The following is a 16,112-nucleotide window of genomic DNA, read 5'->3' on the forward strand; positions in this document are numbered from 1 at the left end:
TAATCCTTTGGTTATATACCCAGTAATGGGATTGCTAGGTCAAATGGTATTTCTAGTTCTAGATCCTTGAGGAATCGCCACACTGTCTTCCACAATGGTTGAGCTAATTTACACTCCCACCAACAGTGTAAAAGCGTTCCGATTTCTCCACATCCTCTCCAGCATCTGTTGTTTCCTGACTTTTTGATGATCACCATTCTAACTGGCATGACATGGTATCTCATTGTGGTTCTGATTTGCACTTCTCTAATGACCAGTGATGATGAGCTGTTTTTTCATGTTTGTTGGCTGCATAAATGTCTTCTTTTTTGAAAAGTGTCTGTTCATATCCTTTGCCCATTTTTTGATTGAGTTGTTTTTTTTTTTCTTGTAAATTTGTTTAAGTTCCTTATGGATGCTGGATATTAGCCCTTTGTCAGATGGATACATTGCAAAAACTTTCTCCTATTCTATAGGTTGCCTGTTCACTCTGATGATAGTTTCTTTTGCTGTGCAGAAGCTCTTCAGTTTAATTAGATCCCATTTGTCAATTTTGGCTTTTGTTGCCATTGCTTTTGGTGTTTTAGTCATGAAGTCTTTGCCCATGCCTATGACCTGAATGGTTTTGGCTAGGTTTTATTCTAGAGTTCTTATGGTTTTAGGTCTTACATGTAAGTCTTTAATATATCTTGAGTTAATTTTTGTATAAGTTATAAGGAAGGGATCCAGTTTCAGTTTTCTGCATATGGCTAGCCAGTTTTCCCAACACTATTTATTAAATAGGGAATCCTTTCCCCATTGCTTGTTTTTGTCATGTTTGTCAAAGATCACATGATTGTAGATGTGTGGCATTATTTCTGAGGCCTCTTTTTCTGTTCCATTGGTCTATATATCTGTTTTGGTACCAGTACCATGCTGTTTTCGTTACTGTAGCCTTGTAGTATAGTTTGAAGTCGGGTAGTGCAATGCCTCCAGCTTTGTTCTTTTTGCTTAGGATTGTCTTGGCTATATGGGCTCTTTTTTTGGTTGCATATGAAATTTAAAGTAGTTTTTTCTAATTCTGTGAAGAAAGTCAATGATAGCTTGATGGGGATAGCATTGAATCTATAAATTACTTTGGACAGTATGGCTATTTTCACGATATTGATTCTTCCTATCCGTGAGCATGGGATGTTTTCCATTTGTTTGTGTCCTCTCTTACTTCCTTGAGCAGTGGTTTGTAGTTCTCCTTGAAGAGGTCCTTCACATCCCTTGTAAGTTGTATTTCTAGGTATTTTATTCTCTTAGTAGCTATTGTGAATGGAAGTTCACTCATGATTTGGCTCTCTGTTTCTCTGTTATTGGTGTATGGGAATGCTTGTGATTTTTGCACATTGATTTTGTATCCTGAGACTTTGCTGAAGTTGCTTATCAGCTTAAAGAGTTTTTGGACCGAGACAATGGAGTTTTCTAAATATACAATCATGTCATCTGCAAACAGAGACAATTTTACCTCCTCTCTTCTTATTTGAATACCCTTTATTGCTTTCTTTTGCCTGATTGCCCTGGCCAGAACTTCCAATGCTATGTTGAATAGGAGTGATGAAAAAGAGCAACCTCGTCTTGTGCCAGTTTTCAAAGAGAATGTTTCCAGTTTTTGCCCATTCAGTATGATATTGGCTGTGGGTCTGTCATAAATAGCTCTTATTATTTTGAGATACATTCCATCAATACCTAGTTTATTGAGTGTTTTTAGCATAAAGGGGTGTTGAATTTTATTGAAGGCCTTTTCTGCGTGTATTGAGATAATCATGTAGTTTTTGACATTGGTTCTGTTTATGTGATAGATTACATTGATTTGCGTATGTTGAACCAGCCTTGCATCCCAAAGATGAAACTGACTTAATCTTGGTGGATAAGCTTTTTGATGTGCTGCTGGATTCAGTTTGCCAGTATTTTATTGAGGATTTTTGCATCGATGTTTATCAGGGATATTGGCATGAAATTTTCTTTTTTTGTTGTGTGTCTGCCAGGTTTTGGTATCAGAATGATGCTGGCCTTATAAAATAAGTTAGGGAGGAGTCCCTCTTTTTCTATTGTTTGGAATCGTTTCAGAAGGAATAGTACCAGCTCCTCTTTGTACCCCCAGTAGAATCCAGCTGTGAATCCATCTGGTCCTGGACTTTTTTTGGCTCGTAGGCTATTAATTACTGCCTCAATTTCAGAACTTGTTATTGGTCTATTGAGGGATTCAACTTCTTCCTGGTTTAGACTTGGGAGGCTGTATATGTCCAGGAATTTATCCATTTCTTCTAGATTTTCTAATTTATTTGCAAAGAGGTGTTTGTAGTATTCTCTGATGGTAGTTTGTATTTCTTTGGGATCAATGGTGATATCCCCTTTATCATTTTTTATTGTGTCTATTTGGTTCTCTCTTTTCTTCTTTATTAATCTGGCTAGCAATCTATCAATTTTGTTAATCTTTTCAAAAAAACAGCTCCTGGATTCATTGATTTTTTAAGAGTTTTTAGTGTCGCTATCTCCTTCAATTCTGCTCTGATCTTAGTTATTTCTTGTCTTCAGCTAGCTTTAGAATTTGTTTGCTTTTCCTTCTCTAGTTCTTTTACTTGTGATGTTCAGGTGTTGATTTTAGATCTTTCCTGCTTTCTCCTGTGGGCATTTTAGTGCTATAAATTTCCCTCTAAACACTGCTTTAGCTGTGTCCCAGAGATTCTGGTATGTAGTGTCTTCGTTCTCATTGGTTTCAAAGAACATCTTTATTTCTGCCTTCATTTCATTATTTACCTAGTAGTCATTCAGGAGCGGTTTGTTCAGTTTCCATGTAGTTGTGCGGTTTTGAGTGAGTTTTGTAATCCTGAGTTTTAATTTGATTGCACTGTTGTCTGAGAGACTATTTGTTATGATTTCCATTCTTCTGCATCTGCTGAGGAGTGTTTCACTTCCAATTATGTGGTCAATTTTAGAATAAGTGTGATGAGGTGCTGAGAAGAATGTATATTCTGTTGATTTGGGGTGGAGAATTCTGTAGATGTCTATTAAGTTCCCTGGTCCAGAGCTGAGTTCAAGTCCTGAATATCCTTGTTAATTTTCTGTCTTGTTCATCTGTCTAATATTGACAGAGGGATGTTAAAGACTCCCGCTATTATTATATGGGAGTCTAAGTCTCTTTGTAGGCCTCTAAGAACTTGCTTTATGAATCTGGGTGCTCCTGTATTGGGTGCGTATATATGAATCTGGGTGCTCCTGTATTGGATGCATATCCCCTGGTCCAGAGCTGAGTTCAAGTCCTGAATATCCTTGCTAATTTTCTGTCTCATTCATCTGTCTAATATTGACAGAGGGGTATTAAAGTCTCCCTTTATTATTATGTGGGAGTCTAAGTCTCTTTGTAGGCCTCTAAGAACTTGCTTTATGAATCTGGGTGCTCCTGTATTGGGTGCATATATATTTAAGATAGTTAGCTCTTGTTGCATTGATCCCTTTACCATTATGTAATGCCCTTCTTCGTCTATTTTGATCTTTGTTGGTTTAAAGTCTGTTTTATCAGAGACTATGATTGGTTTTACTTTTTGCTTTCCATTTGCTTGGTAAATATTCCTCCATCCCTTTATTTTGAGCCTATCTATATCTTTGCACGTGAGATGGGTCTCCTGAATACAGCACACTGATGGGTCTTGACTCTTTATCCAATTTGCCAGCCTGTGTCTTTTAATTGGGGCATTTAGCCCATTTATATTTAAGGTTAATATTGTTATGTGTGAATTTTATCCTATCATTATGATGCTAGCTGGTTATTTTGCCCATTAGCTGATGCAGTTTCTTCATAGTGTCAATCGTCTTTACAATTTGGTATGTTTTACAGTGGCTTATACTGGTTTTTCCTTTCCATATTTAATGCTTCCTACAGGGGCTCTTGTAAGGCAGGCCTGGTGGTGACAAAATCTCTCAGCATTTGCTTGTCTGTAAAGGATTTTATTTCTCCTTTCTTATGAAGGTTAGTTTGGCTGGATATGAAATTCTGGGTTGAAAATTCTTTTCTTTAAGAATGTTGAATATTGGCTGCCACTCTCTTCTGGCTTGTAGTGTTTCTACAGAGAGACTTACTGTTAGTCTAATGGGCTTTCCTTTCCCAACCTTTCTCTATGGCTGCCCCTAACATTTTTTCCTTCATTTCAACCTTGGTGAATCTGATGATTATGTGTCTTTGGGTTTCTCTTCTCAAGGAGTATCTGTGTGGTGTTCTCTGTATTTCCTGAATTTGAATGTTGGACTGTCTTACTAGGTTAGGGAAGTTCTCCTGGATAATATCCTAAAGGGTGTTTTCCAACTTGGTTCCATTCTCGCTGTCAATTTTCAGATACACCAATCAAACTTAGGTTTGGTCTTTTCACATAGCGCCATATTTCTTGGGAGCTTTGTTTGTTTCTTTTCATTCTTTTTTCTCTAATCTTGTCATCATGCTTTATTTCATTAAGTTGATCTTCAGTCTCCGATATCCTTTCTTCCACTTGATCAATTCAGCTATTGATACTTGTGTATGCTTCACGAAGTTCTCATGCTGTGTTTTTCAGCTCCATCAGGTCATTTATGTTCTTCTCTAAACTGGTTATTCTAGTTAGCAGTTCCTGTAACTTTTTATCAAGGTTCTTAGCTTTTTTGCATTGGGTTGGAACATGCTCCTTTAGCTTGGTGGAGTTTGTTATTACCCATCTTCCGAAGCCTACTTCTGTCAATTCGTCAAACTCATTCTCCGCCCAGTTTTGTTCCCTTGCTGGCAAGAAGTTGTGATCCTTTGGAGGGGAAGAGGTTCGGTTTTTGGAATTTTCAGCCTTTTTGCGCTGGTTTTTTCTCATCTTTGTGGATTTATCTGCCTTTGGTCTTTGATGCTGGTGACCTTAGGATGGGGTGTGTGGACATCTTTTTTGGTGATGTTGATGCTATTCCTTTCTGTTTGTTAGTTTTCCTTCCAACACTCAGGACCCTCTGCTGCAGGTCTCCTGGAGTTTGCTGGAGGTCCACTCCAGACCCTGTTTGCCTGGGTGTCACCAGCGGAGGCAGCAGAACAGCAAAGATTGCTGCCTGCTCCTTCCTCTGGAAGTTTCGTCCCAGAGGGGCACCCACCAGATGACAGCCGGAGGTCTCCTGTGTGAGATGTCTGTCGACCCATGCTGGGAGGCGTCTCCCAGTCAGGAGGCATGTGGGGTCAGGGACCCACTTGAGGAGGCAGTATGTCCCTTAGCAGAGCTTGAGAGCTGTGCTGGGAGATCCACTGCTCTCTTCAGAGCCGATAGGCAGGAACGTTTAAGTCTGCTGAAGCTGTGCCCACTGCCGCCCCTTGCCCCAGGCACTCTGTCTCAGGGAGATGGGAGTTTTATCTATAAGCCCCTGACTGGGCAGCTGCCTCTTTCAGAGATGCCCTGTCCAGAGAGGAGGAACCTAGAGAGGCAGTCTACTTGCCAGCTTTTCTTAACCCATTGTTCAACCAAGGCTATTATTGTCCTTCTCAGGACAGGAAGCCAGAGTAGCATGTGAAGGGGATTCTGCTTCCACTGAGGGAGACACTTTCTCAGCATTTGCAGCAGCTCTGGGGACATCCTTCCCAAGGATGGTGAGGTGGAAAAGTTCATCTTTTGTATTCTAAAACATTAGAAACAAATCCTAGTGTGGCAGGATATTAATTTACCAAAAGGTACTCTGTGGCATGTAAAACACCTGGAAAGATTAATAACAGATAAGCCATAAATGTTTTCTTTACTTTTTCGTTTTCTGGAAGCATGACCCTTTGCAAATTATGGGCTGTCCATTATTTAACAAATTAGACTATTTTATAGCCCTGTTTATTCATTTATTACTAGATGATTTCTGTGCTCTTCTGAAGCTCAGTAATTTACAACTCTGTCCAGTGGAACTTACTATGATGTGAAATACTCTGTATCTCCTCTGTCCAACATGAGAGCCAGTATGGGGCTACTGAGCACTTGAGGAACTGAATTTTTTGATTTTTACTAGTTTATATTTACTTTTAAGTAGCCCCAGCTAGAGGCTCTCAAATTGGATAATGAAGTTACCTTCTTTGATGTTGCCTTTCTTCGTATTGTGTGATTAAACTTTGTAAGATAGATTAAAGCATAGAGCCCCCAAAATCAAAATGCTGATATTTTCATATATGATAAAACCCATGGAATGGGCCATGAGAATATTTTTTAAAGAGCTGTCATTTATTTATCAGCCTTCTAAAACACTCAACTGCACTTAGACAAAGACCTGGAACAAGCCAGATCTGTGGGGGCCCATAGCCAAGAAATAGGAATCACACAAAGTCCCCAGGATCTGCTGGGGCCACAAGGGGAAACTCATACTCTGAGCTTCCATCTCACCAAATGCCATGCAAGCAGGAGGAAAAGAGTAGGGAGGGTCTTGTTTCCACTTGTGGGAAGCAAGGAAAGGAAAAGAAGAAATTTTCAAAGCTACGACTGGGAACATTTACTTTATGCAGATAGCAGCTGAGTGAAGGTAATGAAATCCATGATGCTCTCCATAGCACTTTTCAAAGAGTGAACTTGTGAAAGTTTGTTATAGACTGCCAGAATCTTCCTTAGTAGTCTTTGAAGTAGGGAGATAGAGGATCCTATTATCCTCGCTTTTCTGTAAGGCATACCTTTCATTTTTTGCCAGTACATGTTTTTCAGATATATATTGATGAAAGCCAAACTGCTTACAGATAAAACAGACATAAGCAAAATATCTCTCCTCATATGATAAAGTGTGATAATGACAGGGCTTTTTTTTTTTAAGAAATGTAGGTGTTTGACTTGAAATCAGTATATAGTAATATTCTTTATGGTTTCCTTTCTCAAATTAATACTTATGGTAACATTATATACATTTGGTGATTTAATTGTCTCAAGTACTATGGTAACATCATCCCAGCTGCTTCAAACCTTAAAATTCTGTTTCCATTTCAAGACAGCAAAAGCCCATGCTCCAAAACCTTCAACAGTTAGCATTTCATTTTCTCTGGGCCAATGTCAGCAGTATAATCAGAAACAAAATAAGAAATTATAAGGTTCATTCCCAACGCATCACGGAATGAAAAATCTCTCTAAATAGATCTTAAAAATCACTTCCCCTCTGTAAGAGAAAACATGCTGCAAAGAGAAAAGTTAAAAGTCACATTAGCTTGACATTGTAAATAAGAACAAAGCCCACAGGTAAATTAATGCTCTTTATCCATTTGTCCCCAGGTCATAGATCTGTACTGGGGAGTGGAAGAAGATGACTGGGACAGCCCAGAGCTCCAGAAGACCCGCATGAAGCTGCTGGAGGATTGCTTGAAAACTTCTGCAGGTCCATGTTTTGTTGTGGGTATAAAAAAACTAATGCTTTATATTAACTTTTAGACGAACGTGAGAATTATTGCTGATTTGTGATTCATAAGGGGCTTTTTAAATGAGGGGGAAAAAGACTTTTTTATGTCTATTTAAACATTTTAAGCTGACTCCTGGCTCTCAATGTGTGAGAACAAAAAGCTTCAACTTTCCATAAGAAGTGCTGCAAATTAACGGTGAATAATTTGAAATGGTAATCAAAGGGATTGACTTGGGTTTGACAACAATTTCTACAACACCTTGTGATCAACAATAAGGATTACTCTTTCAGACCTACAATAATTATCCTAGGTTTTCTTATCTTATTGTATAATATATTCCATCATAGTGCTTCTATTTCTTAACACTAGAATTTCTGGCATTTTTTAACAAAATGGCTGAAACATCGTTGAAGTAAATCAAATATACTATGTCTCATCTGCCAGTAGCAAATGGTGCCCTGTGAAAATGTTTGTTTCTACAGTGATTTTCAGCTACATGTTCATTATAAGCTAAAGATCAACAGAGATATTTCAAGTGGAACATTATTATTAATTCATCATTATTTTCTAAAGAATACTCACTCCTCTGTGTAAGCACAGTGGTAGTAAGATAAATAGGTCATTCTATGGCAGGTGGTTGTGCAAAAATCAGTGCCTTAATTTAGCCTAAGAAAGACTTTACCTTGAATCCAAACAGATCCTACCAATCAATAAGGGAAGTTGCCCCTTTGAACATAGATTGCTCTAAGACTGACAGATGAGTGTTAAAATTACCAGTGAGTGCTATGAAAAAAATCACACCGTACTGTTAAAAACTAGGTTCAATATATCAGCAAAAGTGTCCTTAATATTTATTTACATATCCATCTATATTTGGCTCCACATAGGATTAGGAAGACCTACAGAGATGATATCACAAATCTGACCAGCTGATGGTAAATTTCTTACCTAGGCTAGCAAAGTGTCTAAAGGCTGTATCATATAATATTTGTAGTATTCCATATATAGATAAGTTGTTTACTCACTACCTACTTGAGTGCTACTGTGTGCCAAGGGCTGCTCTTAAGTGCTGGGGGTATGGTAGGTTGACCCATACGAAATTGTTATTTTGTGGGCCAGTTCTTTATGATTCAACCTTAGAATTGAACTAAGAAGATAAAATTTTTTGCTTTCCCGGAGTTTACATTCTAATGTGGGTGGAAGGGGGAGAGGGCAGGCAAAAACCAAATAAGTAAGATAAACAGTAAGTCAGTTGGTGATAAGTGCTATGGAGAAAAATAAAGAAATGAAAGAAAAGAGAGAATACCAGAGAGGGGAGAGATTTGCTACTTAAGATAAAGCAGTCAGAGAAGGCGTCACTGATAAGGTGACTCTGAAGGGGAGATGGAAAGAGTGGCAGGAAAGAACCAGGTGTGGATATTCCAAGTCAGGTATTCCGGGAAGAGGGGTTGGCATGTTCAGGGAACAGCAAGCAGGCCTCTGTGCCCGGAACAAGTATGGATAGGGAGGAGGGCATGGGATGTGGGGAACATATCATGGGGCCTTGTCATCTTTTATGAGTAAGAGACTATTTTTATTTTTAAGAGTAAGAAGACTATTGTTATGGCTCAGCATAATTGGGAACCATCGATTTTGGAAAGGTAATTTCAGTAAGACAATTCTATAATCTTCAAGTTGACTTAAGGTTTTACCTTGAGTGACAGGAAAAACTGCAGAAGTGTTCTGAGCAGAAGAATGAAGTGATTTGACTTGTATTTTAAGCATGGCCTTGGCTTCTGGGTGAAGAATAGGGAACGGAGCAGGCAGACCTTTAGAGAGCTACTGCAGTAAGCCAAATGAGAAAAATACATGGTTTGGGGGGTTGGGGGAACGAACACCTAAAAACAGTGTCCTGTGGCCTGAAAGGAATGCAAAAAAAGTCCTGAAAGTTGTGTTAAATATCTGAAGAGCAAGTAGCAGAAGAGATTCTTTTCTGTGGGTCATCGGAGGATAGAACTAGGAAGCAGATTTCAGCTTTGGGTGAAGAAGTTAAAGGATATATAGCTTTCTCTCAGGTTTTTGGATCCAGTATCCCTGGGTTCTGACCTGATATTTCATAGCTGTGTGGCACTGCAGGAGTTGCTCCGCTATTCTGAGCCTTAGTTTTTTGTCTGTAAAATGGAAGTGATAATAATAGTTATCTACCTCATCGGGTCATTCTGAGAATCAAATGAAATTACAGGCACTTTTATAGAATTTCACACATAGTAATCCATTAAAAAGTGTTCGTTGTTTCTTATTGTATCATTATTATCTATCACAGCTGTCTGAAGATGAAATCACCTGGCTCAAACTGTAATGATGCATCACCAAAAAAAGTTTTTATCAAAGTGAAGAACACAAACCACTCTGACAGGGGTGCTATAGAAGAGACTCAAATATTGGAAGACAGGTTAGGCCAGATTCCGTTATGCTTAGAAAGCCAGATTTGGGAAGCATAACCCACTATGGGAGTGTCCTGGGAAATCTCAATTACTGTGCTCTCCACAGCTTTACCGTAATCCAGACTCGGAAATTCAGGAATGAGAGAGATGTTCTCCCCCTTTTATGACCCTGTCAAGTGCCATCCCTAAGCTAACTAAAATTAGACATGACTCTGAATTCCAATAATTTGCTGCTAGGAGAATAAATAAAGACTTTGCAAGTTTATGCAGGTTATAAGAGCAAAGGTTAGCTGATAGGACAGCAGCAACATCTTTATTGAGCATAAACAAATCATTTATCCCTCCTTCTGCTCCCCTGTTACATGTTTAAACTCAGGGAAACCACAATAAAACCCTGCAGATAGAGCTAGGATCATTCACCCCAGTGATCCTAAATCACACAAGGCTTATATCTCACAGCTTATAGAAAAAAAAAAAAAAAAAAGTACACCTCTTATGGCCTTCCCTGTTGTAACTATGGTGACAACTGGCATGTGTGTGTTACTTTTAAGCTCCAGTTTCCTCGCCCAGTGCTCCCTTGTGGATATTTCTAGAAGTCATGGTGACCCCTGTGGGATGCAGAGCTTAGCATAATACTTCCCCTAATGCTGAAGTCTTTGGCAAGGAAATTCACCACTGCTGAATGAAAAAAAAAATGTTTTTATATCTTCAAAGGCTTCACAGTCTTTAGCCTTTATGTTAGTTCCAAATAAATTAAGGACCAGATGAAGCTTTCCTTTTAAACACCCAGGGAATTGAGGCCCAAAGGGAACTTAGTCTTCAGTATTGTTTGTGCTTGGCCTTTTTCAACTTCATTTCCTATAAGTTGTCATTTAGATAATGGCCCGAGGTTCCACTGACATGCAAGCTGTGCTGTAATTCTGGACAGCTGTTTTACACACATGTTTTTGTCCATGAAGAGATGAGGGTGCTAGAGTGAGGGGGCCTGGACATGTGTCTGGTCCTGCTCTCAGAGGACTAGCTTGGGAAACATTGTAAAGCATACATCATCTTACTGAGAAGAACAACATTTGAATACATGTGTAGAGAGAGGCAAGTACAGTGGGAAGAGCCCAGAATTTTCATTTTACAATCAAGCGAGAGCCCTGGTTCTCAGGGAACAAGTCACTAACTTAATTGTACTTTAATGATCACATCTATAAATATGGGAAAATAATAACAATAAACTAAAAGTAAATTTTGAATCAATTTCAAAGGATTGTTGTGGGGACCAAATGTGATAATATATGTATGAGTTCTTTGTAAACCCATAAAAGGCTAACAACCAGTAATTTTAGACCAAATAACTTAAAATGTGATTTATTTTCAAATGAGAATAAAAAGGTTTCATTTATATTAGGCATTTATGTGCTATTATAATTTTTCCCTTTAAAAATGCTGATAATCTAAATGTAAAAAGTATCAAGGCTTCATTCGGTCAAATGTTAAAGGATTTTAATTCATTCTTATGTGTACATTAATAAAATGTAATATTTGTAAAATACATATGGTACATATATATTTTGTTTTTCTAGATATGAATTTGCTGACATTTACTGACTAAAAGCTTTACCTATCCCAAGGAGGGATTCTGACCAAGGCAGCCCCTAGCAGGGAGACAAATCACAGCTGAGTAACAAAATCATCTTCTTCACCTTTTAGGTGTAAAAGATTGCTTCAGGCTTTGCAAAGTGTGGAAAGGTCAACAGAATCTCCCCCATCTACTTGTCGCATTACCTAGTCCATAGAAAATCCTTTTGTAGAGGGAGAGGAATATGGCCCTTTGGAGAGAGCAGAGGTCATGTGATGCTAATTATCTCATTATCTCATCCCCATCCTTCTCCATGGTGCATATTTATAGGGAAGAGGGGGTTTTCTTCTTGTCATCCCTCCAAATGTGGAGTACCCAAAAGAATTGCTTATGGAGTTTGAGCATTGATCCTGGACCCTGAATACAGGCCTGCCTCTTGGCAGAGTTGATAGAAGTAGGTGACTTCAATCAGAAACATAAAAGGTGACATTATAACCGATCCCACAGAAATACAAAAGATCCTCAGGGACTATCATAAACACATCTATTCACACAAACTAGAAAATCTAGAGGAAATGGAAAAATTCCTGGAAACACAACCTCCCAATATTGAACAAGGAAGAAACTGAAACCCTAAGCAACAAATATTGAGGTCCGAAACTGAATCAGTAATAAACCTACCAACCAAAAAAAAGCCCAGAACCAGATACATTCACAGACAAATTTCACCAGATATACAAAGCAGAGCTGATACCTATTGTAGTGAAACTATTCCAAAAACTTAAGGAGAAGGGACTGCTCCTCAACTCATTCTTAAAAACCAGCATCACCCTGATACCTGGCAAAAGACAAAACCTGGCAAAAACACAATGAAAAAAGAAAACTACAGGCAAATATTCCTGATGAACATAGATGCAAAAAAACCTCAACAAAATGCTAGCAAACCAGATCCAACAGCACATCAAAAAGTTAAGTCACCATGATCAAGTAGATTTAATTTCTGGGATGCAGGGTTGGTTCAACATATGCAAACCAATAAATGTGACACACCCACATAAACAGAGTTAAAAACCATATGATCATCTCCATAGACATGGAAAAAGCTTTTGATAAACATTCCTTCTTGATAAACATTCCTTCTTGATAACCCTCAGTAAACAAGGCATCGAAGGAATATACCTCAAAATAATAAGAGCCATCTATGACAAACCCACAGCCAACATCATGCTGAAGGGGCAAGAACTGGAAGCATTCCCCTTGAGGACTGGAACAACATAAGAATACCCACTCTCACCACTCCTATTCAACACAGTACTGGAAGTGCTAGCTAGAGAAATCAGGCAAGAGAAAGAAATACAAGGCATCCAAATCGGAAAAGAAGAAGGGAAACTGTCTCTCTCCATGTATGATGTGATTCTATACCTAGGAAATCATAAAGACTCTTCCAAAGGGCTCCCATAACTGATAAACAACTTCAGTTTCAGGATACAAAATCTATGTACAAAAATAAGTAACATTTCTGTACACCCATAACGTTCAAGCTGAAAGCCAAATCAAGAATGCAATTCTATTTACAATAGCCACAAAAAAATTAAAATACCTAGGACCACATCTAACCAAGGAAGTGAAAGATCTCCACAAGGAGAACTACAAAACACTGCCAAAAGAAATCACAGATGACGCAAACAAGTAGAAAAACATTCCATGCTCTGGATTGGAAGAATCAATTCATTAAAGTGTTCATTCTGCCCAAAGCAATCTATATATTTAATGCTATTTCTATCAAACTACCAATGTCATTTTTCATGGAACTAGAAAAAACTATTCTAAAATTTATATGGAACCAAAAAAAGAGCGTGAATAGCCAAAACAATGCTAACCAAAAAGAACAAAGCTGGAGGCATCACATTACCGAACTTCAAACTATGCTATAAGGCTACAGTAACCCAAACAGCATGGTGCTGGTACAAAAACAGACACATAGACAAATGGAACAAAATGGAGAACCCAGAAATAAAGCTGCACACCTACAGCCATCTGACCTTTGACAAAGTTGACACAAATAAGCAATGGGGAAAGATTTTCTGTTTAATAAATTATATTGGGATAGCTGTCTAGCCATGTGGAGAAGAATGAAATTGGACCCCTATCCTTCACCATATACAAAAATTAAGAGGATTAAAGGTTTAAATGTAAGACCTCAAACTGTAGTAATCCCAGAGGAAAACCTAGGAAATATCATTCTGGACATCGGCCTTGGGAAATAATTTATTAGCAAGTCCTCAAAAACAACTGCAACAAAAACAAAAATTGACAAGTGGTACCTAATAAAACTAAAGAGCTTCTGCGAAGCAAAAGAAACTATCAGCAGAGTGAACAGACAATGTACAGAATGGGAGAAAATGTTCAAAAACTATGCATCTGACCAGTGTCTAATATCTAGAATCTGGAAGGAACTTAAACAATGGAAGGAGCAAAAAAGACCATTAAAAATGGGCAAAAGATATGAACAGTCACTTCTCAAAAGAAGACATACAAGTGGCCCACAAACATATGAAAAAATGCTTATCAACACTAATCATCAGAGGAATGCAAATCAAAACCACGATGAGATATCATCTCACACTAGTAGGGATGACTATTATTAAAAACTCAAAAAACAACAGATGCTGGTGAGGCTGTAGGGAAAAGGGAATGATTATACATTGTTGCTGGAAATGTAAATTAGTTCAGCCACTGTGTGAAAAGCAGTTTGGAGATTTCTGAAAGAACTTAGAACTACCATTCAACTCAGCAATATCACGACTGGGTATATATCCAAAAGAAAATAAGTCTTTCTACCAAAAAGACACATGTACTCACATGTTCATCACAGCACAATAGCAAAGAATCTAGGTGTCCATGTCTAGTGGATTGGATAAAGAAAATATGGTACATAAACACCATGGAATACTACACAGCCATAGAAAAGCAAGAAATTATGTTCTTTGTAGCAACATGGATGAAGCTGGAGGCCATTTTCCTAAGTGAATTAACTCAGGAACAGAAAACTAAATACCACATGTTCTCACTTACAAGTGGGAACCAAACATTGGGTACTCATGGACATAAAGATGGCAACAATAAAAACTGGGGACTACTCAGCCACACACACATGCTGCCATCAGCGGCACAGAGAACGAGGGAGGGGGCAAGGGTTGAAAAACTATTGGGTACTATGCTGAGCACCTGGGTGATAGGATCAGTCGTATCCCAAACCTCAGCATCATGCAATACAGCCAGGTAACAAACCTGCGCATGTTTGCCCTGAATCTAAAATACAAGTTGAAATTATATATAAAAAAGCAGACAGCCGGGCGCAGTGGCTCAGGCCTGTAATCCCAGCACTTTGGGCAACTGAGGCAGGTGGATCAAGAGGTCAGGGGTTCAATACCAGCCTGGCCAACATGGTGAAACCCCCTTTTCTACTAAAAATACAAAAAAAAATTAGCTGGGCATGATGGTGCATGCCTGTAATCCCAGCTACTCGGGAGGCTGAGGCAGGAGAATTGCTTGAACCAGGATCCAGAAGGCAGAGGTTGCAGTGAGCCAAGATCACACCACTGCATTCCAGCCTGGGCTACAGAGCGAGACTCTGTCTCAAAAACAAACAAACAAAAGTAGACAACTTACACTCTGCTGTCTTGAGCAACTAGAGTTTGAAAAGCTTAGTTACAGTATTGGAGAATCCGTCCCCACTCCACCATGTGTGTGGCATCCCTGGAGGATGCTCATAGCATCTCACTACAGTTCCTCAATCTGTAGTGTGGATGAGGTGGAAATTTGCTGTGGGAGAAGCATTGGCAGGTGACCCTAGGAGAGCCAAGCCTGATACCACGCATGCGATGAGAGGAGCACCAATTACCACCGATGGAGGCAGGTAAGAGGTTCTTCTGTGGCTTCGCGTTTAGAGGGGTGTTCCCATACTGCAGGCAAAAGGAATCTTGCCTGCAGTATGCTTTGTCAACTCCCTGAGCTCTCAGTGAACCAACACTCATGTAGCATCCTCATCGGGGCTGTGAGATTACACACATATATAAACAAACACAATCTGTCAGCATTGGGTAAAGAAGCAGCAGAGACCAAAAGAATGGGCATATCACCATCGTTGCTTGAGTATAAGCAGATGTCAGAGCAGACTTCTGCCTCCACTTACACACACACACACACAGACACACACACACACTGCCATCAGTGGCACAGCTAGCAGGGAACAGAGAATGGGTCATGCTTATACCCACCACAGGCAGCTCCTGGCAGTGGACCCTAAGCCCAGTATGCACAAAGTAAGAAGAAAGAAGCCCAGAGAGCTACATTTTGAACTGGGCCATATTTTAAACCAAAAATATGACAACTTACAGGATTGAACTGTGAAATCTGTTGTTATTCAGTAAGTTTGTTTTTTGACTAGGCAGAAGAGTAAAGACAAGACAAAGTTTGTAGCTGTAATTGACAAAGACTAACATTCTATTTTTGTATATCACTGAGTGACACTCAAACTTATAGCAATATAGGTCAGTTCCTTCTCACCTTCTCACCACTCTCCTTCAGGTTAAATTATGTCTCCTTACAGTTTAGTTTCTTTAAATAATTTTCAGTAAAAGAAAACTATATGATGAGATTTCTTAAATCATATGAAATAATTACAGTATTTTTTAAATCACTTAGCTTTGGAAAATATTTCACATTTATCCATATTCCAGTATGTTTGCTTTATCATTTAAGGTATACA

The 16,112-nt window shown here is 38.8% G+C and overlaps 1 protein-coding gene across 1 annotated transcript in view; it reads left to right on the plus strand.

The window, feature by feature from the left end:
- Positions 1 to 16,112, plus strand: part of NWD2 (NACHT and WD repeat domain containing 2) — a 208,594-nt gene that overhangs the window by 108,487 nt on the left and 83,995 nt on the right. The window contains exon 3 of the mRNA XM_054486078.2: positions 7,224 to 7,340. Within this exon, the coding sequence (XP_054342053.1) occupies positions 7,224 to 7,340 (117 nt within the window). The remainder of the gene's footprint in view (positions 1 to 7,223; positions 7,341 to 16,112) is intronic.

The sequence above is a fragment of the Pongo pygmaeus genome, chromosome 3 (assembly GCF_028885625.2).
Source record: "Pongo pygmaeus isolate AG05252 chromosome 3, NHGRI_mPonPyg2-v2.0_pri, whole genome shotgun sequence".
Taxonomy (NCBI): domain Eukaryota; kingdom Metazoa; phylum Chordata; class Mammalia; order Primates; family Hominidae; genus Pongo; species Pongo pygmaeus.